At 42.7% G+C, this 24,285-nt stretch overlaps 3 protein-coding genes across 3 annotated transcripts; all 3 read right to left on the bottom strand.

Annotated features, from left to right (window-relative positions):
• Positions 1-957: 957 nt before the first annotated feature.
• LOC109477694 lies at positions 958-7,851 on the bottom strand. The gene is made up of 4 exons (XM_019779041.1): positions 6,716-7,851; positions 5,416-5,525; positions 5,072-5,172; positions 958-4,891 (listed from the first exon to the last, which is right to left on the bottom strand). The coding sequence occupies exons 1-4, from the start codon at positions 7,403-7,405 to the stop codon at positions 1,488-1,490; spliced, it is 4,305 nt and encodes a 1,434-aa protein (XP_019634600.1). The 5' UTR covers positions 7,406-7,851; the 3' UTR covers positions 958-1,487.
• Positions 7,852-10,739: 2,888 nt separating this feature from the next.
• Positions 10,740-16,879, bottom strand: LOC109477695. The gene is given in 6 exon segments (XM_019779042.1): positions 10,740-10,805; positions 10,807-13,361; positions 13,799-13,899; positions 14,247-14,309; positions 15,192-15,298; positions 16,187-16,879. Coding segments are annotated over 6 exon segments (3,585 nt in total).
• A 1,854-nt stretch (positions 16,880-18,733) lies between these two features.
• On the bottom strand, positions 18,734-19,474 carry LOC109477696 (nephrocystin-3-like; the record flags this gene model as incomplete). The annotated part of the gene is made up of 2 exons (XM_019779043.1): positions 19,256-19,474; positions 18,734-19,183 (listed from the first exon to the last, which is right to left on the bottom strand). Coding segments are annotated over exons 1-2 (606 nt in total), but the record flags the coding sequence as incomplete, so codon positions are not given.
• Between the last annotated feature and the right edge of the window lie 4,811 nt (positions 19,475-24,285).

Genomic DNA, 24,285 nt, shown 5'->3' with positions numbered 1-24,285 from the left:
ATGAAGGTCTTTAGTATATTTACAATGTATTTTAGGCTTTATCATGAAAAAAAACTATTTTTGAAAATTCAAGATTGATGATCCAAGATGGCGGATATCTTAAATATGCATGACGTCATTTTATGACGTCACCGGTGTTGCTATGGGCAACATAAGACTTAGTACACCATAATATTCATAATATATAAACACTTTTGGTACAGTTATGTTGAATACCATTTAGTTTTCAGGGAAAAACCTATTTAGACGGTTTTGGCCAATAAAATCACATTAATGACGTCATAATGACGTCATATTACGTCATAACGACATAAAAATTGTAGATATGATAAATTTTTACTAGTACACCATCCTCTGAAAATTTGGTGGTCATACGACATACCGTTCGCGAGTTCTTAGGGGGGGGTCAAAAGAGCCCCCCCCCCCGGTCCCCCCATGTCAAAAAAAGCCCGGTCTAGGTAGGGTTAAGGCAAACGTTTCGACCTTTGGATGATCACTACTAAAAAGTTGTCTTTGGTATCTTTGGTATTTTTTACGGTATCTGGAAGAATGAATCCCCCACCAGGGTTGTAACCCCTGTGTCTTTATTGAAAGATTGAAACACTGAAAGATTCTGCAATACCTGCATTCCTTACTTGGTAAACACATGTGACCAATAGTTTCTTCTTTAATAATTGTTAGTAGAAATTTGAACGTATGTACGTATATGTATTTTTTATACAATATATGCAATATTACGCTCTAAAAATATTTTTAACGAATCGTGTCGAATTTTAACCATTGTATGTGTAAATCGAAATTTTAATGTGTATATCAGTAATTCATGTCGTCGCGAGTACCGTCCGACGGTGACCACTTTGTATATTTGTTATTTTGGACAAGGGTAATTATGTTTTAACTAATTAGCACATTCTGTAGTTGCAACCAATTCAGGGCCCATGCCCAGCGAGATGTACGAAGAATAATAAACCAGTATTATTATTTATCATTTGACACTACGAGGTGCATGAATGTGACGTTTATGTGAATTTGATCGAAAAACTGAAAATGATATACACGTACTTTAATATAATGTGACTTCAGAAAAAAAGGAAAAGCGTTATTGTCATACTTGTAGTGGATCGAAATTTGCGCAGTTATCAAAGAACTGGAGCGGAATGATATGTGATTGGCGGAAAAGGAGTTAGACAGAGTGCAAAGAGACATGTGGACATTATATAAAGTCCTCGCATAGTTTAACGGAAAATGAGCTAAAAGGGCAAGGACGCATACCTTATTGGAAGCTTTTAAATTAGGATCATTGCTTCATTTAGGTACGCCTATTTCAAGACCATCGATATAAAACAACATATTAAGAACTACGTAGTCCTTTCCATGCTCACAGGGTATTCAATTTGTGAGCAATAAAGCTATAATGACATGGTATCGAAAAACAGATTGGATATATGCAGTAGTGTCTCCATAGTTAGTTAAAAACTCCTGAGTATTTAACGATTAGCGGTAACTAACTGCTTTGCTCTAATCGCACTTTTACAAAATCGAATGTATTTCAATAGTGTTACAATATTAGGATGCGTTATGTTGTCCCCATAGACAACTTTCATTATTCTCAACGACACCTCGTAATACCTGAGGGCTTTACTGTGGTCACCTAGTTTGTCCCAACATACTCCAATGTTACTAAGCGATAATGCAATGTCGGGATGTACTGCGTTTTCACCATAGATGGCGTACATCATCTTCAATGACTGTTCGTGATAACTGATAGATTTCCTCTCATCATCAAGGTCGCGATAACAATTTCCAATGTTGTTTAGTGATGCAGCAATATCGGGATGTGGCGTTGTTTCGCCATAGATTGCTTTCCACATCTTCAGTGACTGTTCGTAATAACTAGCAGCTTTCCTCTGATCTCCAAGGTGCCTCCAACATACCCCAATGCTGTTTAACGATGTAGCGATGTCGGGATGTGGCGTTGTGCCGTAAATAGTTTTTTTCATCTTCAGTGCCAGTTCGTGATATCTGATAGCTTTCCTCTGATCGCCAACATTACGCCAATATATCCCAATGTTGGTTAATGATGAAGCAATATCAGGATGGTCCGTTGTTTCACCATAGATAGCTTTCTTCATCTTCAGTGACTGTTCGTAATAACTGATAGCTTTTGTTGGTTCACCAAGGTCACTCCAACAGTTTCCAATGTTATTTAGTGATGAAGCAATATCTGGATGTGGCGTCGTTTCACCATAGATAACTTTCTTCGTCTTCAGTGACTGTTCGTAAAACCGAATAGCTTTTTTTTGATCACCAAGGTTTCTCCAACATACTCCAATATCATTTAATAATGACGCAACGTGTGGATGTTCTGTTTTTTCACCATAGGTAGTCTTTACCATCTTCAGTGACTGTTCAAAAAACATGATAGCTTTCCTATAATCACCAAGGCTGCTCCAACAGTTTCCAATGTTAGTTAATGATGCAGCGATGGCGGGATGTTCTGTTGTTTCACCATTGATAGCTTTCCTCATCTTCAGTGACTGTTCGTGATAACGGATAGCTTTCCTTAGATCACCAAGCTTGCCCCAACATCCACCAATGGCACCTAATAACGAAGCAATGTCCGGATGTGGCGTTGTTTCACCATAAATAGCTTTCCTCATTTTCAGTGACTGTTCATGATACCTGATAGCTTTCCTCTGATTGCCAAGGCCGTGCCAACAGTTTCCAATGTTATGGAATGATGTAGCAATGGCGGGATGTGCTGTTGTTGGGCCATAGATAACTTTCATCATCTTCAGTGACTCTTCAAAATACTTGATCGCTTTCCTCTGATCACTGAGCTTGCTCCAACATATTCCAATGTTATTTAATGATGAAGCAATGTCAGGATGCGTTGTTGTTTTCCCACAGATAGCCTTTGTCATATTCAGTGACCGTTCGTGATAACTGATCGCTTTCTTCTCGTTACCAAGCTCGCTCCAACATTTAGCAATGCTGCCTAATGATGAAGCAATGATCAGGTGTTCTGCTGTTTTGTCATAGATATCTTTCGTCAACTTAAGTGACTGTTCGTGATAATTGATAGCTTTCCCCTGATCGCCAAGTTCACTCCAACAGTTTCCAATGCTATTTAATAATAAAGCAATGATGGAACGTACTTTGGTGTCTCCAGTAAGAGTGTTTCCAGCACAAAGTGCCCGTTTATAGCAGCTGATCGCTTTCTCATAGTCACCGCAACTGTAAGAGACATTTCCTAATTGAAAAAGTATGTCTAGCTGTTTTTTGTCGTCACTATCCGCCTCTTTTAGCGCTGCTTCCAAATAACGCATGGATTCATCGAAATAGAACAGTTGCTGTCTTATTCTACCCTTTGTTTGAGATGAGTTGTCAAAAATAGCTGTCTGGAATATGTTATATATGGTTGGACCTTCATTTGCAATCATATCCATAATACAACTGTTTAATGGAATGGCTGTATAGTAGTACCGGAACAGCATTTTTCCGTTCGGTATGTAGAAAACAGACTGAAAGAAGGTGTCATCTGCGTCATTTTTATCCAGTTGAACTTTCATCTCCGTGAGAGGAGACAGTCTGTCCTTCTGTCCTCCGTTAGCAATGTACGTTCTTAAACGCAGCTCCGCTGAGATGCTGATCAGTACAGTCAAGTGGTGGGCATCTTCGTCACTGATCCGCTGTGTCTTGTGTAGCTCTTCTATCATTCCCCACACACTGGGGATTGTAATACCACAGCAAATACTAAACACATCAATGGCCAGGCTGGGAAGACGGTATATTTCTTTCTTGACATCCAGAAGTTGGCCCGTTGGTTCAACGTTTTCTATTTGTCCAATATTATCCTTAAACATTAGCATTGCTGACAACCGTGACAGAACAGGGGTGCGCTCTACGCTTTTGTTGACAATGTATGTATACTCATCTACCAAAGACTCGTCCCCTGTTAAGTAGGTCACCCGTCTGAGTATATCTGACAGGTGATAGCCTTCCGCCAGGGCAATTCTGATATTCTGATACTTAGCCAACTCGGAAGGAGTCTGGATGAGACTAACGGGAGGTTTTCTTTTGGTTTCGTCTCTTCCAAACGGAGTCTTAGAAGCCCATGGCATGAAGCCGTCGAAGGCGAAGCCGCGAGGTGTGACGGAGTCGTAGAACCAGTCTTTCTCTGGGTCTTCTGAGAGAAAGTCGTTGAGTGACGGGATGGCCATGGCTGGGAGGATGGTTTCCCCAAGGTTGATGACTTTGAGATGTAAGTAGTGTGTGAGATTTAGGAAGTACCTCCGTCTATCATCATCATCCATCCTCTCCTCAATCAGAATGGCGAACTCCAGGTCGGAGTACGGCGTCACCAGTTCTGTGGCTTGTGACCCCAACCCGATAAAAGCGTACTTACAGGGAGGGGGTCCGAGTTTGGCGATGCATTCATCTGTTAGTACTTGGATAAACTCTCGTCTTTCAACTGTGATAGTCTTGAACAAGTTCTTGATTGCTTCAGCTCGTTTGGTTTCCACCTCTCTCACGACGGGATCGTCTTCATCATACTGATAAGGGTTGTGTTCCTGATGAACTGTTTCGAGCTGAGATTTTGCACGGGCGCGCGAGTTGTCCAGTTCCTTTATGTGATCTAACGCGCTGCTATACGGACATGGTTCACAGTCAATGTTACAGGTGTTTCTAAGAAACTGCTTTTCTGTTTCTTGCAGTTTTGATAACATGTTTGGTTTGTCTCCATCTGACCGCGCCATGGAGGCGTTATACAGAGCTGCCGCCTGTGTGAATTTCCTACCTTCTCCTGTCCGCTTACCTCGCTCGACGTAAACGTCACCCAACCTGTACAGACAGTCGGCTTCTTTAGTCTTGTTGGGTTTACTGCGATCTGTAGGTACGGAAAAGAAAAAAAAGGACAAAATCCCAACAGTTATATTCAGCTTAGTTCTAAGGAAGATATTTGTATTCCAACTGGTGAAGGTCACTGTACAAATAACACTTTTATTATATAACACTTCAATTTTTAACTATGGCTAGATGGTGCGTGCAAAGAAACTGCAAAACAGACCGTGAACCAGCTCCAGGGCGGCTGCTAGGTTCTGCTCCGCTGCATCCAGGTCTCCTTTGCTCAGGTCACTTTCTGCCGCCTGGATGTACCCGCGGTAGGATCTGGACAACAAAACACGTTTTGAGAAAAACGTACTTCACAAAGGCGACAAATGCTACAAAGTGTTTGACATAGAATCACTCCATTATTTACGTAGTATTACATAAAATTGAACAATGAAATTGATAATACATTTCTAGCCAGCAGAATACTAAATGACCCCTTGTTTATGTTTTATAGTTATTTGGATTTGAAAGAATCAACTCTACTCAATACGTCAGAGAAGGAAACATAGAGGCACTAACATGTCATCGTCAACTTGACAGGTGGTTCCCTCGTTAGTGGGCGTAGCTGAGAAGGCAGAGAAGTGGCCCTTCCGTCCTCTCACGCCTTGTTGTCGTAGACGTGTTGACCTCTGCGAGAACCGATAGCAATCAACCGGTTTTCTATTATGAACTTTGACCAATGGTCAAAGTTGAAGGACGCTACATGTACGTAATCCGCGGAAGGTCACTATGTTGCGTTCGCGCTGACCTCTACAAAAACCGATCTACAAGAGCCTGACCTGACCACCGGAAGGTAACTCAAAGTAGACATGTTAAATGTTGTGACATGACCGGTTGTTGATTTGAAATTCATGAACACAACGGTTCATAGTAATGACCTTAGTCTATGCACAGACAAAAAAAAAAACTAGAAAGGCCGACATTTGCTTTGGAGCAAATTCAGCATGACTTCACCACATTTCACGACATGGCAGGGAAAGAAGGAGAAATACAAGGGAAGACAGTTCTTTACATTGATATAACTATAGTAGGAAGTGACAACTGTTAATTGCATAATGCAAACTGTTGATTTTCATGATAAAAAGAAGCGTTTATACCACACTGGAGCAGGGAAGCCTGACATACCCACCAAAACACTTGAATAAAGTCCATACTGTCAATATGGCATGGCTTTGTGCAGGTGTTAATTGAGTTAAAGCAATCAAATCCGAACAGCCAATCAGCAAGGAGTTACGTGCCTATTTGGTTGCCTTCTTTACATGCCATTCTGATGACTAATGCCCAAATGTGGTAACACACTGCTATAGTACATTTTCTATAACACAGCCAAAAAGCTAAAAATGAAACCATTCTAAAAGCCTGTATCCCAAAAATAAAAATAAAACTCCTGAGGGTATTTACCCACTCTACCTTCATGCCAAATTTCATGTTGTTTGGCCCAAAAATGAAGGAGTTGTATCAATTTAAAGAAATGTCAGGAGGAGAAGAAGAAGGAGGAGGAGAAGAAACGTGAGCAAAAACAATATGACATCACCACTATAGTGGTGAAGTCATAAAAACAAGCAAACAAATGTGTTCTGTCGTCAAAAGGACGTAGAACACATTCTACCCAAATCACAACTTTGTAGGCGGAAACGATGAAGTAAATATATTGATTAAAGAGGTAACATTCTTAGCAGTGGAAAATATTTTTACCATGAATCAATAATATGCCTTTCTCCATTAGCGGTGCACGACGACGATTTATGGACATAAACAAACCGAGTTGAAACCCGGTCAGCACTAGCGAGTCATGCTCAAGTCAAAATAATTCTCTCACCTTGTTCCTTGTGGCGATATCTTGCCTGATTTTTGCGGTGTGCAGTAAGCGGTGAACAATGACAACTGTTCCATGAACGTTGTGACACCGCGCCAGTGCCCTGTTGTACAGAGCAGTAGCTCTGGTCAAGTTTCTAGTGTCTCCAGTTTCTGTTCCTCTTTTTAGATACACGTCACCCAGACTCTTGATCGCTTCTGTTTCTAACATGCTGTTGTCGTTTACTATCGCCTCTACCATCACCTGTGCGTATCCAACCACCAAAGAATCTGTGTTACCTCCAAACGCCAATGTCTTGTCCAGATCTTGAAACTTTGCCGCTACCTTTGCAGGTGTAGTCGTCTCATTGTCGTCAGTTGGCTGTTCCTTACCCTGTGACGACAGCCCTTGTAAAAGCCTCTCCGTGTAGTGGTAGCGGTGTTCTATACCATCTGCCTGTTCTTCATGGTAACACCGTACCATAGCGGCCAGATAAAGCGCCAAGGCTGTGTTGAACTTCCCCACGTCCTTCCCGAGTCTTCCCTTCTCCACGTTCACGTCGCCCAGAGTTTTGAGCAGCTCCACTTCCGCCAGCCTGTCCGTGTCGGCCATGGCGTCCACCAGGGCACGGAGGTAGCCTGTCTCCGCCCGGGCTAGTCCGTACCTCCTGCCCTTCTCGTCCGCCTCACGGAGTTTCTCACACACCCGCAACATGGCAACTTTCTGCTACGAAAATGTCTCCTAACTCCTTGTGTTCATGGTCTCCATGCTAACGTTATGCGCCTGACTTGAACAGGCGCAGGTTTCACAATGCTTGTGTCAACAATACGTCATTCGCCAAAGAGGAGGTCAAAGGTTCAACACACAAAAAGGTTAAAAAATACCCGTTAACTGTAAACATATCAGGTAACCTGCCTACCTGCCTGAACCTTAAGTGCTCAGACTGGGGCTTCTCGCTTAACACAGGTTTTAGGCAGCCCGGTTTTTCGCTGCCACTACTGCGCCTGTAGGTGCTAAAAATAAGTCTAGTGTCCTCTTTGATTTGATGTTTGCACCATTTTGGGATCTTTTAGGTGGTGTCGTGTTCGGAAAACCCTGCTGGTATACTTTCATCTTTGCCGGGGCTCTGAGGTGTTATGCGAGCCCCGGCTACACCCCCATATAGCCCCTGTTGGGGGCACTTTAGGGGAAAATATACCTATACTTTATAGTTATACCATATCTGTACAACCAGTACAATCTGTATACAGTACAGTATATTGGTGATCAACTGGACACTTAAATTACTATCTGGCCGTAAAATTCGCTCTACTTTACACTTATTGACTGTGCAGTTTGTTGGTCTGTACTCGTGTTTCCTGGACCTAACTTATCTCACATTTTACCGTTTAAAATGTTGCCGTATATGGTGTTAATCATCTGCGCTATTGCAATTGGTGGTATTGGTCGTGTTATTGCTGGGGATACGTTTTTTTATGTATTTTTTCGGGGGTGGGTGTCTTTCGTGGGTGGTGGGGTGGTGTGACAGATTGCAGAACTTCCTGTCTTACGGCGTTGTCGTAGGTCGTCGCCCAATTTTGATGTTGCAGCATTTTTAATGCAGGCTGTGACAGAACAAATTGTGGACAAGGATCTACGTGAAAGACACTTTACACGACTTTTCTCACTTCTCTCAGGTGAAAATGAGTATTGTACTGTATTGTCCTCTGCGTTGGTGGAGGCATTAAAATAAGTTGAAAAAAACTTGAGTGTGATTACATGTGGATAAAAGGATATAAGGCGAATTTGTCCAAAATGAGACAGGTTTTCAGGCTGCATGCATAACCATCTCAAGAATGACTTCCATTTGCGACCGTACAACAACCATACATAACTTATGTGACCTGCCCCTGAGTGACATTAAACACACACTGTGACGTATAGTTTACAGTTTGCCTAACATTGTACTGTTTGTACTGTAAAACCTGTAAAGATATTGTTAAGAAGGGAAACCCTTCACTTTATCATTGTTGTTTTGTTTACATTTGTTCATAAAGTAAAAGGCAAACGTAACATCAAAAGCCGTTTCAGGCCTCTTGAAGATTTCTTGCGTATCTTTTGCAAATTAATTTTTGGTTTGATTTATTGAAATTGCAATAGTGCAATACACGCGGAACATACTAGTAGGCAGCTGTTGCTGGTGTTGTGTCCTGCACATAGAAACGAATACTGGACAGACAAAACTCATTTTCACTTAAGTCTAGTGGGAAAAATTGTGTGAAGTGCCTTTCCCAGGGACACAAGATCAGTGGCATGTCAGGACTCGAACCCGGGACCTCTTGATTCTGAGTCGCTAACACTGCAGTTGCGCCACACGACCCCACTGCAAAATTAGAAAAGTACTTGGATATGGAATCCTCCACCCTCCTTGCCTTTACCTTTGCATACTTGTAATCTGCCTACTTGTAATTTGAAAAATCTTCCCAAAGAATCATCCCAAAACACAAGGCCATGATACAGAAAACCCCTTAAAGATCCATTCATGACTATAATCTTAGGACCAGTCCTGTCCACCATGTTGGTCATCCGCATCTTTCATCCACCATAACTTCTGTTCACTCACTCACTCACTCACTCACTCACTCACCCGGAATTGGCGGAATAGCTGAATTGGTAGTCTGAGTGATCGCTTTGTAACCGGGAGGTCGTGAGTTCAAACCCCGGCCAGGTCATACCAAAGACTTTAAAAATGGTACATACTGCTTTCTCTGCTTAGCACTCAGCATCTATGAGAAAGAGTGGGAAGGTCAAACACAGAGCACTACCAACGCACTAGCCCCCTGCTGTAGTGCCTTGCACAACCGTGTGTCACCCAAAGGCTACGAAATGGAGATGGGCACCACTCTACACTTGGCAGAAGAGCACGGGAGACCTTCCTTCCACTCACCCACTCATTTCATTGAGCTTACTCGGAACTAATATACATGTATGCCTTTGTTTCCTTTATTCATTGTTGTGACAGAGAGAGAGAAAGAGAGAGAGACTGATTTATTTGTACCATACAAGTACACACAAAAGCCTGTAAGCAGTCATATTTGGCTGAATTGAGAAGGCTTTAAAACATAAAATACACTTGAAGTACAGCTATTTGATAAAAGTTCGTTACATTTGATAAAAACCGTTGCATATCAAGTTTACATTAAAAATTACACGTTAAAAGTACAATAATGCAATATAATACAATAATGCAATATAAACACAGTCGTGCGTATCCATAATTAAAGATATAGAACATAAAGGAATTGTCCAAATGGCTGCCTAAACGTACAATGAGTGCAAGAAATTCCACCAAAGACTACAAGTACATCTATTAGTCTCCCTACGCAATACATAGTCTTGCAAAGTACATTAGTTCCCTTATTATGTAATAGAAGCTGCCATACTTACATAGTAAGCAATTTGTGACCAAGATAGCTATGTAATGACATGATATTGCAGATTGGAGATGTTCAGTAGTGTCTCCATAGTTAGCTAGTCCAGAGTGACGATTTGCTATAACTACTAACGGCTTTACTCTACTCGAGAAGGGCACTTTTACAGGATCTAATGTTGTTCAGTACTGTTAACATGTTGGGATGTACCGGGTTGTCCCCGTAAATTACTTTCATCATCATGAGTGATTCTTTCCAATAGCTCATGGCTTTACTGTGATTACCGATTTGTTTCCAACATGCCCCAATGTTGTTTAGTGTTGAAGCAATGTCGGGATGTGGCGTTGTTTCGTCATAGATAGCTTTCTTCATCTTCAGTGACTGTTCGAAATAACTGATAGCTTTCATCTGGTCACCAACGTTGCCCCAGCAGGACCCAATGTTGTTCAGTGATGAAGCAATGTCGGGATGTGGTGTTGTTTCGCCATAGATAGCTTTTTTCATTTTCAGTGACTGTTTATGATAACTGATAGCTTTCCTCTGATCACCAAGGTCACTCCAACAGTTACCAATGTTGTTTAGTGATGATGCAATGTCAGGATGTGGCGTTGTTTCCCCATAGATAGCTTTCGTCATCTTCAGTGACTGTTCGTAATAACTGATAGCTTTCCTCTGATCACCAAGGTGACTCCAACAGTTACCCATGTTGTGAAGTGATGATGCAATGTCGGGATGTGGCGTTGTTTCGCCAAAGATAGCTTTCTTCATTTTCAGTGACTGTTCGTAATACCTGATAGCTTTCCTCTGATCTCCAAGGTCTGTCCAACATGCCCCAATGTTGTTTAGTAATGACGCAATGTCAGTATGTGGTGTTGTCTCGCCATAGATAGCTTTCATCATCTTCAGTGACTGTTTGTAATAACTGATAGCTTTCCTCTGATCACCAAGGTCACTCCAACACTTCCCGATGTTGTTGAGTGAAGAAGCAATGTGGGGATGTGGTGTTGTTTCGCCATAGATAGCTTTCCTCATCTTCAGTGACTGATCGAAATAACTGATAGATTTTTTCTGATCACCAAGGTGACTCCAACAAGCCCCAATGTGGTTTAATGATGAAGCAATGTCGGGATGTGGCGTTGATTCCCCATAGATAGCTTTCTTCATCTTCAGTGACTGTTTGTAATAACTGATAGCTTTCCTCTGATCACCAAGGTTATTCCAACATGCCCCAATGTTATTAAGTGATGATGCAATTTTAGGATGTGGCGCTGTTTCCCCATAGATAGCTTTCATCATCTTCAGTGACTGTTCGTAATAACTGATAGCTTTCTTCTGATCACCAAGGTCACTCCAACATGCCCCAATGTTGTTTAGTGATGAAGCAATGTCGGGATGTGGCGTTGTTTTGCCATGGATAGCTTTCATCATCTTCAGTGACTGTTGGTGATAATTGATAGCTTCCCTCTGATCACCAAGGCCACTCCAACAAGTCCCAATATTTCCAAGTAACGAGTAAAATTCTGAACGCATTTCGGTGCCTGCATAGACATTATTTCCAGCGCTCAGTGCCCGTTCATAGTAGCTCTTTGCTTTCTCATAGTCACCGCGACTGTGTGAGACACTGCCTAACCCCAAAAGTATGTCAAACTGCTTTTCCTCGTCACCACCCGCTTCTTCTAGTGCTGCCTCGAAGTGCAGTATGGATGCGTCTAACTGCAACAGCTCTTGTGTTATTCGACCCCTGGTTTGAGATGAGTTGTCAAAGATGGCGGTTGGAAATATCTTTTTGTTTTGGTTTTTCTTTTGAACTGTATCCACAATGCATCTTTTTAACGGAATGGCTGTATAGTAGTACCTGAACAACATTCTAGAATCTGGTATGTGGAAAACTGACTCAACGACGGTGTCATCTATGTCGTGTTTTTCCAGTTGGACTTTCATTTCCCTTAGAGGAGACATTCTGTCCTTCTGTCCTCCGTTTGCAATGTACGTTCTTAACCGTAGCTCCGATGAGATGCTGATCAGTACAGTCAAGTGGTGGGCATCTTCGTCACTGATCCTCTGTGTCTTGTGTAACTCTTCTATCATTCCCCACACACTGGGGATCGTGATACCACAGCAAACACTCAACACATCAACAGCTACGCTGGGAAAACGGTAAATTTCCTTCTTCACATCCAGAATTTGCGCTGTTGGTTCAACCTTTTCTATTTGCCGAATATCATCCTTCAGTATTAGCATTGCTGACAGTCGCGACAGAACAGGAGAACGGTCTACACTTTTCTTGACTCTGTTCACATAATCTTCCACCAAAGACCTATCCCCTGTTAAATATGTCACCCGTCTGAGGATGTCTGACAGGTGATAGCCTTCCGCCAGGGCGATTCTCATATTCTGATATTCGGCCAACTCGGCAGGAGTCTGGATGAGACTAACGGGAGGTTTGGTTTTGGTTTTGTCTCTTCCAAACGGAGTCTTAGAAGCCCATGGCATGAAGCCGTCGAAGGCGAAGCCGCGAGGTGTGACGGAGTCGTAGAACCAGTCTTTCTCTGAGTCTTCTGAGAGAAAGTCGTTGAGTGATGGGATGGCCATGGCTGGGAGGATGGTTTCCCCAAGGTTGATGACTTTGAGATGTAAGTAGTGTGTGAGATTTAGGAAGTACCTCCGTGTATCATCATTATCTTCCCCGTCCTCAGTCAGAATGGCGAACTCCAGGTCGGAGTACGGCGTCACCAGTTCTGTGGCCTGTGACCCCATGCCGATGAAAGCGTACTTACAGGGAGGAGGTCCCAGTTTGGCAATGCATTCATCTGTCAGTACTTGGATAAACTCTCGTCTTTCAACTGTGATGATCTTGAACAAATTCTTGATTGCTTCAGCTCGTTTGATCTCTACCTCTCTCACGACGGGATCGTCTTCATCATACTGATAAGGGTTGTGTTCCTGATGAATTGTTTCGAGCTGAGATTTTGCACGGACGCGCGAGTTGTCCAGTTCCTTTATGTGATCTAACGCGCTGCTATACGGACACGGTTCACAGTCAAGGTTACAGGTGGTTCTAAGAAACTGCCTTTCTGTTTCTTGCAATTTTGTTACCATGTTTTGTTTGTCTCCATCTGTTCTGGCCATGGAGGCGTTATACAGAGCTGCCGCCTGTGTGAATTTCCTACCTTCTCCTGTCCGCTTACCTCGCTCGACGTAGACGTCACCCAACCTGCACAGACAGTCGGCTTCTACGGCCTTGTTGGGTTTACTGCGATCTGTAGGTATTAGAATTAAAGAAAAATTCCAATCAAAAATTAAAATAAAAAAATTAAATAACAAATCGGAGATTTAATTCTTTCTTGGAGTGTTATGATTTGTAAGATGTGTTGCAACTGTATTGGTTAATCATGGGAAATATAGAAATGCAAGTACATCATAGGATTTATTATAACTCATACAATTGTATGATGTAATATACTCCGGTATATATCACACATTCCTGGTGACCTCATACAACCGTATCATTCAGGGCATGCCGGGTCACAACGCTGTCAATTCATCAATCAATTGAAATACAATCTCCAGTGACTCACTTCCAATCCTCGCTCAGAACAAGGTGCATGCAAACCTCCCTTAAAACGACAGTGCCCAAAACAATACTTTCGCACTCGAAGAAATTACATGGTGTAAGCATAGAATGAGTATAACCGACCATGAACAAGCTGCAGGGCGGCTGCTAGGTTCTGCTCTGCTCCGTCCAGGTCTCCATTTCTCACGTCACGGTCTGCCGTCTGGATGTACCTGCGGTAGGATCTAAACAGGGAAACAAGTTTGAACAAACATCAGTTCACAAGGACAAATGCACAAAAAATGTTGTACGATTTTGCCAGCTATGCCGCTGGACTAGAAAGGAATTGTATGCCAGTAATAGTCACAAATTGCTGTTCTACATACTATAGTAACTGAATTGTGAAATAAATATATGGCAATATTTTTTATGTAATTTTGATTAATTGATTATTAGCATTACTTTATGAAAAACTTATGTGTTGTATTGTGCTAAATTTCATTATACGGAATACTAAGTGTTTAAATGCATTACAGAGTTAGTAGGATTTGAAACAATCAACAACAGGTATAACCATATGAAGAATACTAACATTTCTTTGTTAGCTTTTCTGGCTGTTTCTGCATTCTGGAATTCTCTACGAAGTTCCGAAGAGCTGTGAAAAAATAACGTAATGTTTGTTGAATGCTATTGCAAGGAATGTAAGTGAGTATATACCTTTTGGGACGAACATCCCTGTGTATCTAATTTTTTCGTCCATCCATCCATCCATCCATCCATCCATCCATCTATCCATCCATGCATCTATCTATCCATGCATTCATTCATTCATTCATTCATTCATCCATTCATCTATCTATCTATTTATCCATCCATCCATCCATCCATCCATCCATCCATCCATCCATCTATCCATCCATCCATGCATCTATCCATCCATGCATTCATTCATTCATTCATTCATTCATCCATTCATCTATCTATCTATCTATCCATCCATCCATCTATCCATCCATGCATCTATCCATTGATGCATTCATTCATCCATCTATTCATCTATCTATCCATCCATCCATCCTTCCATCCATCCATCCATCTATCCATCCGTCCATCCATGCATCCATCCATCCATCCATCCATCCACCCATCCATCCACCCATGCATCCACCCATTCCTTCCTCCATCCATCCATCCATCTATCCATCCATCCATGCATCTATCCATTCATTCATTCATTCATTCATTCATTCATTCATTCATTCATTCATTCATTCATTCATCCATTCATCTATCTATCTATCTATCTATCTATCCATCCATCCATCCATCTATCCATCCATGCATCTATCCATTGATGCATTCATTCATCCATCTATTCATCTATCTATCCATCCATCCATCCGTCCATCCATCCATCCATCTATCCATCCATCCGTCCATCCATGCATCCATCCATCCATCCATCCATCCACCCATGCATCCACCCATTCCTTCCTCCATCCATGCATCCACCCATCCAAACCACCCTTGTACTTACATGTGTAGACGGCGCATTGCGTTATTAACGTCGTCGCTAGATGGCGCAGCTGAGACGTGACCCTTGCGCCCTCCCACGTCGTCTTGTCCTTGCGTACGTGTTGTCCGCTACGTGAACCGACAGGAAGTCATGAATCATTAACTGGTGAGCAAACTAGCCTCCTGGGCAGGCCCCGCGGCGGTGGGGAAGAGTTTTTAACCCGTTATTTTAATATAGCCAGCTATCGTACATAGCCGCGGGGAGAAGGTTCCTACCTGTTCCGAATTGTTTAAGTTCTTGTTGTGAGGGCTAGCCCTTTATAATAGCCTCCGGCTAGTTGGGCAGTCCTGGCTGTATACATATGTCTTATTCAGCCTAATAAATCAAATCAAAGGTTTCATTCTCGGGCGGAATGGAACCTTCTCTCGGCAGCGATGTAGGATGGCCGGCTATATTAAAATAACGGGTTAAAAACTCTTCCCCCCCGCCGCGGGGCCTGCACAGGAGGCTATGAGCAAACGTACCATTCTACTCACAACTAAACTTAGACGAGTGGTCAAAGGTTAATGACCCGAGGTGACCCCTGGAAAGCCAACGCAAAGTACACGTGTTAAGATGTTGTGACAACTGCTATTGATGATTTGGTCATCATGGACTACATGTGAATGTGTGTACAGTTTTAGTAGGAATTTGAATGATGTAAACTTTATCTTCTGGATATATTTTGTCTGGCCCTTACCTCTTCCCTCATGACCTCAATGATAAGCGGTTTGCATGCCGGTTTGAGCTTTCATGAATAAAGAATGGTTCAAATCAACAAACAAACAAAACAAGAAATCTCTTCAAAGATTTAAAACCTCTGGGAAGTATATAATGCATAATGTTAACAACGACCTCTGAAAATTTAAGAACATCACATTAGCACAGAATAATAAAGGATATTAGTATTGAGCTCATGAAGACAATGCTCAAGCACTACTTCCGTGTTTCTACAAAATGTTTCTTAATTTACTCACCTTGTTTCTTGGTTTGGTGATGTCTTGCCTGATTTTTGCGGTGTGCAGTAAGCGGTGAACAATGACAACTGTTCCATGAACGTTGTGACACCGCGCCAGTGCCCTGTTGTACAGAGCAGTAGCTCTGGTCAAGTTTCTAGTGTCTCCAGTTTCTGTTCCTCTTTTCAGGTACACGTCACCCAGACTCTTGATCGCTTCTGTTTCTAACATGCTGTTGTCGTTTACTATCGCCTCTACCATCACCTGTGCGTATCCACCCAGCAAAGAGTCTGTGTTACCTCCGGTAGCCCGTCTCTCGTCCAGATCTTGGAACTTTACCGCTACCTTTGCAGGTGTAGTTGTCTCCTTGTCTTTAGTTGGCTGTTCTTTACCCTGTGACGACAGCCCTTGTAAAAGCCTCTCCGTGTAGTGGTAGCGGTGTTCTATACCATCTGCCTGTTCCTCATGGTAACACCGCACCATAGCAGCAATGTAAAGCGCCAAGGCTGTGTTGAACTTCCCCACGTCCTTCCCGAGTCTTCCCTTCTCCACGTTCACTTCGCCCAGAGTTTTGAGCAGCTCCACTTCCGCCAGCCTGTCCGTGTCGGCCATGGCGTCCACTAGGGCACGGAGGTAGCCTGTCTCCGCCCGGGCTAGTCCGTACCTCCTGCCCTTCTCGTCCGCCTCACGGAGTTTCTCACACACCCGCAACATGGCGACCCTCTGCTGAGAGAACGTCTGTAAAACTGTTCCCCGTTCTCCGTGTTGGCTTTATGCGCGTGACTCGGGCAAACACAGGTCTGGACAAACATCCCGCTGCTGGTGTCAACATTACATCATCCCTCAGCCGATAACAAGGTCCAAAAGTCCAGTACGCCCACTTATATATAGCCAGCACTCGTAGACATGTCCGTTAGCGTGTTGTATCAGTTGGTTTAATGTTATGTTTTTTTATTTCTCCGCACAGAGTTTCTCACAACTTAACCCACGGTGTTTTTATATTCCAACATTTCGTGACTAGACATGGTGACGGCACACACTTGAAAGTTATATCAATTTATTTTATGCCACCACCAACGCAGAGGACAAATACAGGACAGAAAAAATACTAATTTTTACTTAAGTTAAGTGAGGCAAGTCGTGTTAAGTGACTTTTCCAAGGGCACATTACAAGATAGCACATTACTCGAACCTGGGACCTCTTGGTTCTAAGTCGAGCACTCTGCCGTTACGCCACACGACTCCGGATTATTTTACCTCTGCTATATGTGGTAATGAAAGTATTGTGGAAAAATAAGACCTATCATGCCATCATTGTCTGCTGGTAAGAACGCACATAAGGATAGGGCTGGTGCTGACCTTGGTGCTGATCATGTCATTCCGCAGGCACCTGCTAGATGGCGCTTCAACACGGTATAGCCACTTCTAGATCGGCACGATTCACGGTAGATGTGGCAGTTATTTATATTAGTCCCCAACAGTCCTCAATAGACAACTATGGGTGTGGCTGATATGTATGTAGATATAGCGCATTTTGTGTGGAGGAGGGGGGCTACAACCATCATCCTATATTCTGTTTGCTCAATCGTACATACCAGTTGTCCAGTAGATAGGTATCACCACATTGTTAAAAAACAACAATTTTATTTGATCGTTTTGTTCTGTTGCAATGAACCTGCCTTCTTACCGTCGCTATTGTTGTCATGGTGAGAATCACCGGCTCATTCAATACCATCGTGATGCTGATAATCCACATCTTTCATCATCCATAACTTCTGTTCACTCACTCACTCACTCACTCACTCACTCACTCACTCACTCACTCACTCACTCACTCACTCACTCACTCTCTCTCTCTCTCACTCTACTCTACTCTACTCACTCACTCACTCACTCACTCATTTACTCCCTTATTCACTCGATCACTCACTCACTCACTCACTCTCACACTCACCCATCCACTCACTCACTCACTCACTCATTTCATTGAGCTTACTCGGAACTCATATACATGTATGACTTTGTTTCCTTTATTCATTGTCGTGCTAATCCCTAGATACATTCTAGATATAGAACACAAAGGAATTGTCCAAATGGCTGCCTACTTACAATGAGTGCAAGAAATTCCACCAAAGACTACAAGTCTATCTATTTGTCTCCCTACGCAATACATAGTCTTGCAAAGTACATCAATTCCCCTTATTATGTAATAAAAGCTGCCATACTTACATAGTAAGCAATTTGTGACCAAGATAGCTATTTAATGGCATGATATGGCAAGGCAGATTGGAGGTGTTCAGTAGTGTCTAGTTAGCTAATCCTGAGTGACGATTTGCGACAACTAATAATGGCTTTACTCTACTCGCCGAGGGCACTTTTACATAGTCTAATATGGTTCAGTACTATTGCAATGTTGGGATGTGCCCGATTTTCCCTGTAGATAACTTTCATCATATTCAAAGACTGTTGGTAATACCACATGGCTTGACTGTGATTACCGAGGTGACTCCAACATGCCCCGATGTTGTTTAGTGATTTAGCAATGTCAGGATGTGGCGTTGTTTCGCCATAGATAGCCTTCCTCATCTTCAGTGACTGTTCGTAATAACTGATAGCTTTCCTCTGATCGCCAAGCTGATTCCAACAGTTTCCAATGTTGCATAGTGATGACGCAATGTCAGGATGTGGCGTTGTTTCGCCATAGATAGCTTTCTCCATCTTCAGTGACTGTTCGTAATAAGTGATAGCTTTCCTTTGATCACCAAGGTGACTCCAACATGTCCCAATGTTGTTTAGTGATGATGCAATGCCGGGATGTGGCGTTGTGTTGCCATAGATAGCTTTCTTCATCTTAAGTGACTGTTCGTAATAAGTGATCGCTTTCCTATGATCACCAAGGCCCCTCCAACAGTTACCAATGTTGTTTAGTGATGACGCAATGTCAGGATGTTCTGTTGTTTCGCCATAGATAGCTTTCTTCATCTTAAGTGACTGTTCGTAATAAGTGATAGCTTTCCTCTGATCACCAAGGTCACTCCAACATGTCCCAATGTTGTTTAGTGATGACGCAATGCCGGGATGTGGCGTTGCTTCGCCATAGATAGCTTTCATCATCTTCAGTGACTGTTCGTAGTACGTGATAGCTTTTCTCTTATCACCAAGGCCACTCCAACTATTTCCAATGTTGTTTAGTGATGACGCAATGTCGGGATGTGGCGTTGTTTCACCATAGATAGCTTTCTTCATCTTCAGTGACTGTTCGTGATAACTGATAGCTTTTCTCTGATTACCAAGGTTTCTCCAACATATCCCAATGTTTCCCAGTAATGAGGAAACTACGGGACGCATTTCGGTGCCTGCATGAATAGTATTTCCAACTCTGAGTGACCCTTCGTAGTAGCTGATCGCTTTCTCATAGTCACCACGACTGTGCGAGACACTGCCTAACTCAAAAAGTATGTTAAGCTGCTTTTCTTCGTCACCACTCGCCTCTTCCAGCGCTGCCTCAAAGTAACGTATGGATGCGTCTAACTGCAACAGCTGATGCGTGATTCGACCCCTGGTTTCAGCCGAGTTGTCAAAAATGGCAGTTGGGAATATCTTTGCTGTTCGATTATCCTTTTCAACTGTATCCATAATACATCTTTTTAATGGAATGGATGTATAGTAGTACCTGAAGAACATTTTAGAGTTTGGTATGTGGAAAACTGATTCGACGATGGTGTCATCTACGTCGAGATGTTTGCCTAGGTCCGTTTTCATCTTCGTGAGAGGAGACAGTCTGTCCTTCTGTCCTCCGTTGGCAATGTACGTTCTTAACCGTAGCTCCGCTGAGATGCTGATCAGTACAGTCAAGTGGTGGGCATCTTCGTGACTGATCCGCTGTGTCTTGTGTAACTCTTCTATCATTCCCCACACACTGGGGATCGTGATACCACAGCAAATACTCAACACATCAACGGCCACGCTGGGAAAACGGTAGATTTCCTTCTTCACATCCAGAAGTTGTGCCGTTGGTTTAACGTTTTCTATTTGTCGAATATTATCCTTTAGTATCAGCATTGCGGACAATCGCGACAGAACAGGGGAACGGTCTAAACTTTTGTTGACTCTGTTCACATAATCTTCCACCAAAGACCTGTCCCCTGTTAAGTAGGTCACCCGTCTGAGGATGTCTGACAGGTGATAGCCTTCCGCCAGGGCGATGTGCAGATGCTGATATTCGGCCAACTTGGCAGGAGTCTGGGTGAGACTAACGGCAGGTTTGCTTTTGGTTTCGTCTCTTCCAAACGGAGTCTTAGAAGCCCATGGCATGAAGCCGTCGAAGGCAAAGCCGCGAGGTGTGACGGAGTCGTAGAACCAGTTTTTCTTTGGGTCTTCTGAGAGAAAGTCATTGAGTGACAGGATGGCCATGGCTGGGAGGATGGTTTCCCCAAGGTTGATGACTTTGAGATGTAAGTAGTGTGTGAGATTTAGGAAGTACCTCCGTGTATCATCATCATCCTTCCCCTCCTCAATTAGAATGGCGGACTCCAGGTCCGAGTACGCCGTCACCAGTTCTGTGGCCTGTGACCCCAACCCGATGAAAGCGTACTTACAGGGAGGGGTACCGAGTTTGGCGATGCATTCATCTGTCAGTACTTGGATAAACTCTTGTCTTCCGAGTGTGATGCCCTTAAACAAGTTCTTGATTGCTTCAGCTCGTTTGATCTCCACCTCTCTCACGACGGGATCGTCTTTATCATACTGATAAGGGTTGTGTTCCTGATGAATTGCGTCGAGCTGAGATTTTGCACAGGCGCGCGAGTTGTCCAGTTCCTTTATGTGATCTAACGCGCTGCTATACGGACACGGTTCACAGTCAAGGTTACAGGTGTTTCTAAGAAACTGCCTGTCTGTTTCTTGCAGTTTTGTTACCATGTTTTGTTTGTCTCCATCTGTTCTGGCCATGGAGGCGTTATACAGAGCTGCCGCCTGTGTGAATTTCCTACCTTCTTCTGTCCGCTTACCTCGCTCGACGTAGACGTCACCCAACCTGCACAGACAGTCGGCTTCTTTAGCCTTGTTGGGTTTACTGCGATCTGTTGGTAGAAATTTAAAAAGATCATATAGAAGCGCTTTTTTCTTTTTAGCTTAATACAAAACCAAGTCTTTCATTGTAGAGGAATATAGGCTGATTAAATTGTCAATGAAAAATTAAGAAAAGACTTTAGATTATATTATGTATGAAAAGTTTTAACAGACCGTGAACCAGCTTCAGGGCGGCTGCTAGGTTCTGCTCTGCTGCGTCCAGGTCTCCATTTCTTACATCACGGTCTGCCGTCTGGATGTACCTGCGGTAGGATCTGAACAACGAAACAAACGTTGTGAAATAATCATGCTGTACAATAGCAATATTATGCCAATTATCCATTAGTATTGTGACATAAATCTGCACAGCCTGTACTACTGTGATTTGTATAACATTGCAGACCTAGTGCTATCGGCTACTCCTCGGCCATTTTCCACCACCTACAACACAACCAGGACAACTCCTTCAAACTCGAGACCACAGATATCTTAGACCGCGAAACACGCTGATGGGAACGGGGTGTTAAAGAGGCAAAATATGAAAGAATGTACAACCCAACCCTCAACAAGGAAGGGGCTACGGGTAGATCTCTCCGGCACTTGATATTTGGCGCTCCCTACCCCGAGGACAGACAACACTTAAGCTCCTGTTCTGCTAACAGGAGCTTTCTGACTTAGCATAAACTTGTCTTAACTTGTCTGACTTTTGTTCCCCTTTTTGACATCCAAATATTGTCTTCATTTTATTTGCATATCAATGAACAGTTTGTGCTTATAAACCTGCTTTCTCCTCTGGCTAAGCCAGTCATTGACGAAAGCTAGTGGATACTAGCTGAAACGTCTGACGTTCCAAAATTATATCCAGTTGCTTGAGTAACTGCTTTTTGGCGTATTTTATATTAAAACGTCAGTGATCTCCAAGCAGTGTGCATGCATCTGTATTTACCACATTAAGACAGACTACATATATATATCTATAATATAAAAGTACGTTGAATTTGGTCAATGGTTCCAGGTTTTGAGTAAGGTATACCAAACCAAACAGTAAACGAATACTTCAAAATCTTTGACAAGACAGGCGGAAATTTGGGAGGGGCAAATTATACACACTGCTTCTCATATTCTATATTGAAAATGCAACAAAACAACATTCTGAAATGCACACGTATACACCTGGTGTTTCTGTTTGTTGCAAGTGTTGAAGCTTAAATCATTTTTTCTTCCACAGAGTCCATTCGGGGAGCCACGGTCGTCATCACTGGCTGCAGTACCGGCATCGGCGAACAGATGGCGTACCAGTACGCTCGGCTGGGAGCGAAGATCCTCATCACAGCCAGGAGGGAGAACCGCCTCAAGGAGGTGACGGTTTCCTTAGTTTACAAAGAGAACGTCTACGTATATTGGTGACTACAAAATGCTTTGCAGAATGCATTTCTTCCAAAACAGCAACAAAGTCATTCTGTTTCTTCTTTTCACGTTTAGATTTGCAGAAGGAAAACACATTGTTCTTGCTCCGTTTCTTTTTCTTGTCCAAGCAAAAAAGGTCAATGACCTGGACCAGACGGCTGTCACCATAGTAACTGGTGCTGTAGCAGACACCCTGTGGTGTTGGATCACATTGTATATCTCTTACATGTTGCACTCTTGTTCTGTTCAGGTAGTAGCCAAGGCGAAGTCTTTCGGTGCTGAGGACGCGCACTACGTGGCCGGGGACTTTGCACCATTTTGGGATCTTTCAGGTGGTCTCGTGTTCGGGAAATCCTGCTGGTATACCTTATAGTTATACCATATCTGTACAACCAAGAATTACAGTACAGTATATTGGTGATCAACTGGACACTTGAATTCCTATCTGGCCGTAAAATTCACTCTACTTTACACTCATTCACTGTGCAGTCGCAGTAATATGTCACATTTTACCGTTTTTTTTAAATGTTGCCGTATATGGTGTTAATCATCTGTGCTATTGAAATTGGTGGCATTGGGCGTGTTTTTGCTGGGGATACGTTTTTTTATGAATTTTTTTTTTGGGGGGGGGGTCTTTCGGAAAGTGTCTGAGGGTAGTTTTATTTTGGGAGGGGGAGAGTTTGTCGCTATATCAACACTGTGTGACGAAAGAGTCGACGTGTGATGATAATGATGTACTAAATTATCCCTAGTGCCTACTGCCATAGGTGGTAGTGGAAAGACCGGGGAAAACAAGACCTATCCTGTCATCATTGTCAGCTGGTAAGAACGCACATAGGGATAGGGCTGGTGCTGTCCTTGGTGCTGATCGTGCCATTCCGCAGGTACCTGGTAGATGTCGCTTCAACACAGTATCGCTACTGGCACTTATCATAAGCAAGAGGTCTGCTAAGTCATAGGAGTTTAAATTTTACTGTCTATGTCAAAATGATGCAATTTTATTCTAAAAAAAGGCCAGCATTTTAAGCTCTCTACATCGCTGGTTGTGGAACCAGTGACACAATAGTGAATCTTGTGCCTACATATCATTCAGCCACTGCAATGTGTACAAATGTATGTCGAGGAATCAAATTTCAATGTCACTGTTTCTTAAAGAATGTTAGAAAATTGTGCCAATAAGTCTATATTATTCTGGATACAATAGTGACAGATTGCAGAACTTCGTGTTTTACAGTGCGGTCACCTTTGTCGTAGTTCGTCACCCAATTTTGGTGTTGCAGCATTTTTCAGGCAAGCCGTGACAGAATCAACTGCAGACAAGGATTGAAGGCAGCTTTTTCCAACAAGAGACTGTGCATTTTTCAGGATTTCAGTTTCAGAACTATCCCAAGAGTGACTTCAATTTGCGATTGTACTAGTATAATCCCTGATTTTTTTCACTGGACTGTTATGTTCACTGTTTTCATTGTCATCATCATTGTCACTTCTGTACTGTGAACTCATCATTACAGTTAACAAATAATTCCTGAATGTTCATGTTCTGTTTCCTGCACCTGTGTCCACCGTGAATATATAATTCCGTTGATATGTCCATTTTTCTCAGACCAACTTTTGCTACCGTGAACATAAAGTGAATTACAGTA

This window comes from Branchiostoma belcheri, unplaced genomic scaffold (genome assembly GCF_001625305.1).
Source record: "Branchiostoma belcheri isolate BF01 breed outbred unplaced genomic scaffold, Haploidv18h27 scaffold407, whole genome shotgun sequence".
NCBI lineage: Eukaryota > Metazoa > Chordata > Leptocardii > Amphioxiformes > Branchiostomatidae > Branchiostoma > Branchiostoma belcheri.
This window is presented reverse-complemented; position numbering and strand designations above follow the sequence as displayed.

Coding starts and splice junctions, on each gene's coding strand:
- LOC109477694 (XM_019779041.1), bottom strand. CDS start 7,405: ATGTTGCGGGTGTGTGAGAAACTCCGTGAGGCGGACGAGAAGGGCAGG. Junction 5,526..6,715: donor ATATCGCCACAAGGAACAAG/GTGAGAGAATTA, acceptor CGGTTCTCGCAG/AGGTCAACACGTCTACGACA. Junction 4,892..5,071: donor CGCCCTGGAGCTGGTTCACG/GTCTGTTTTGCA, acceptor CCGTACCTACAG/ATCGCAGTAAACCCAACAAG.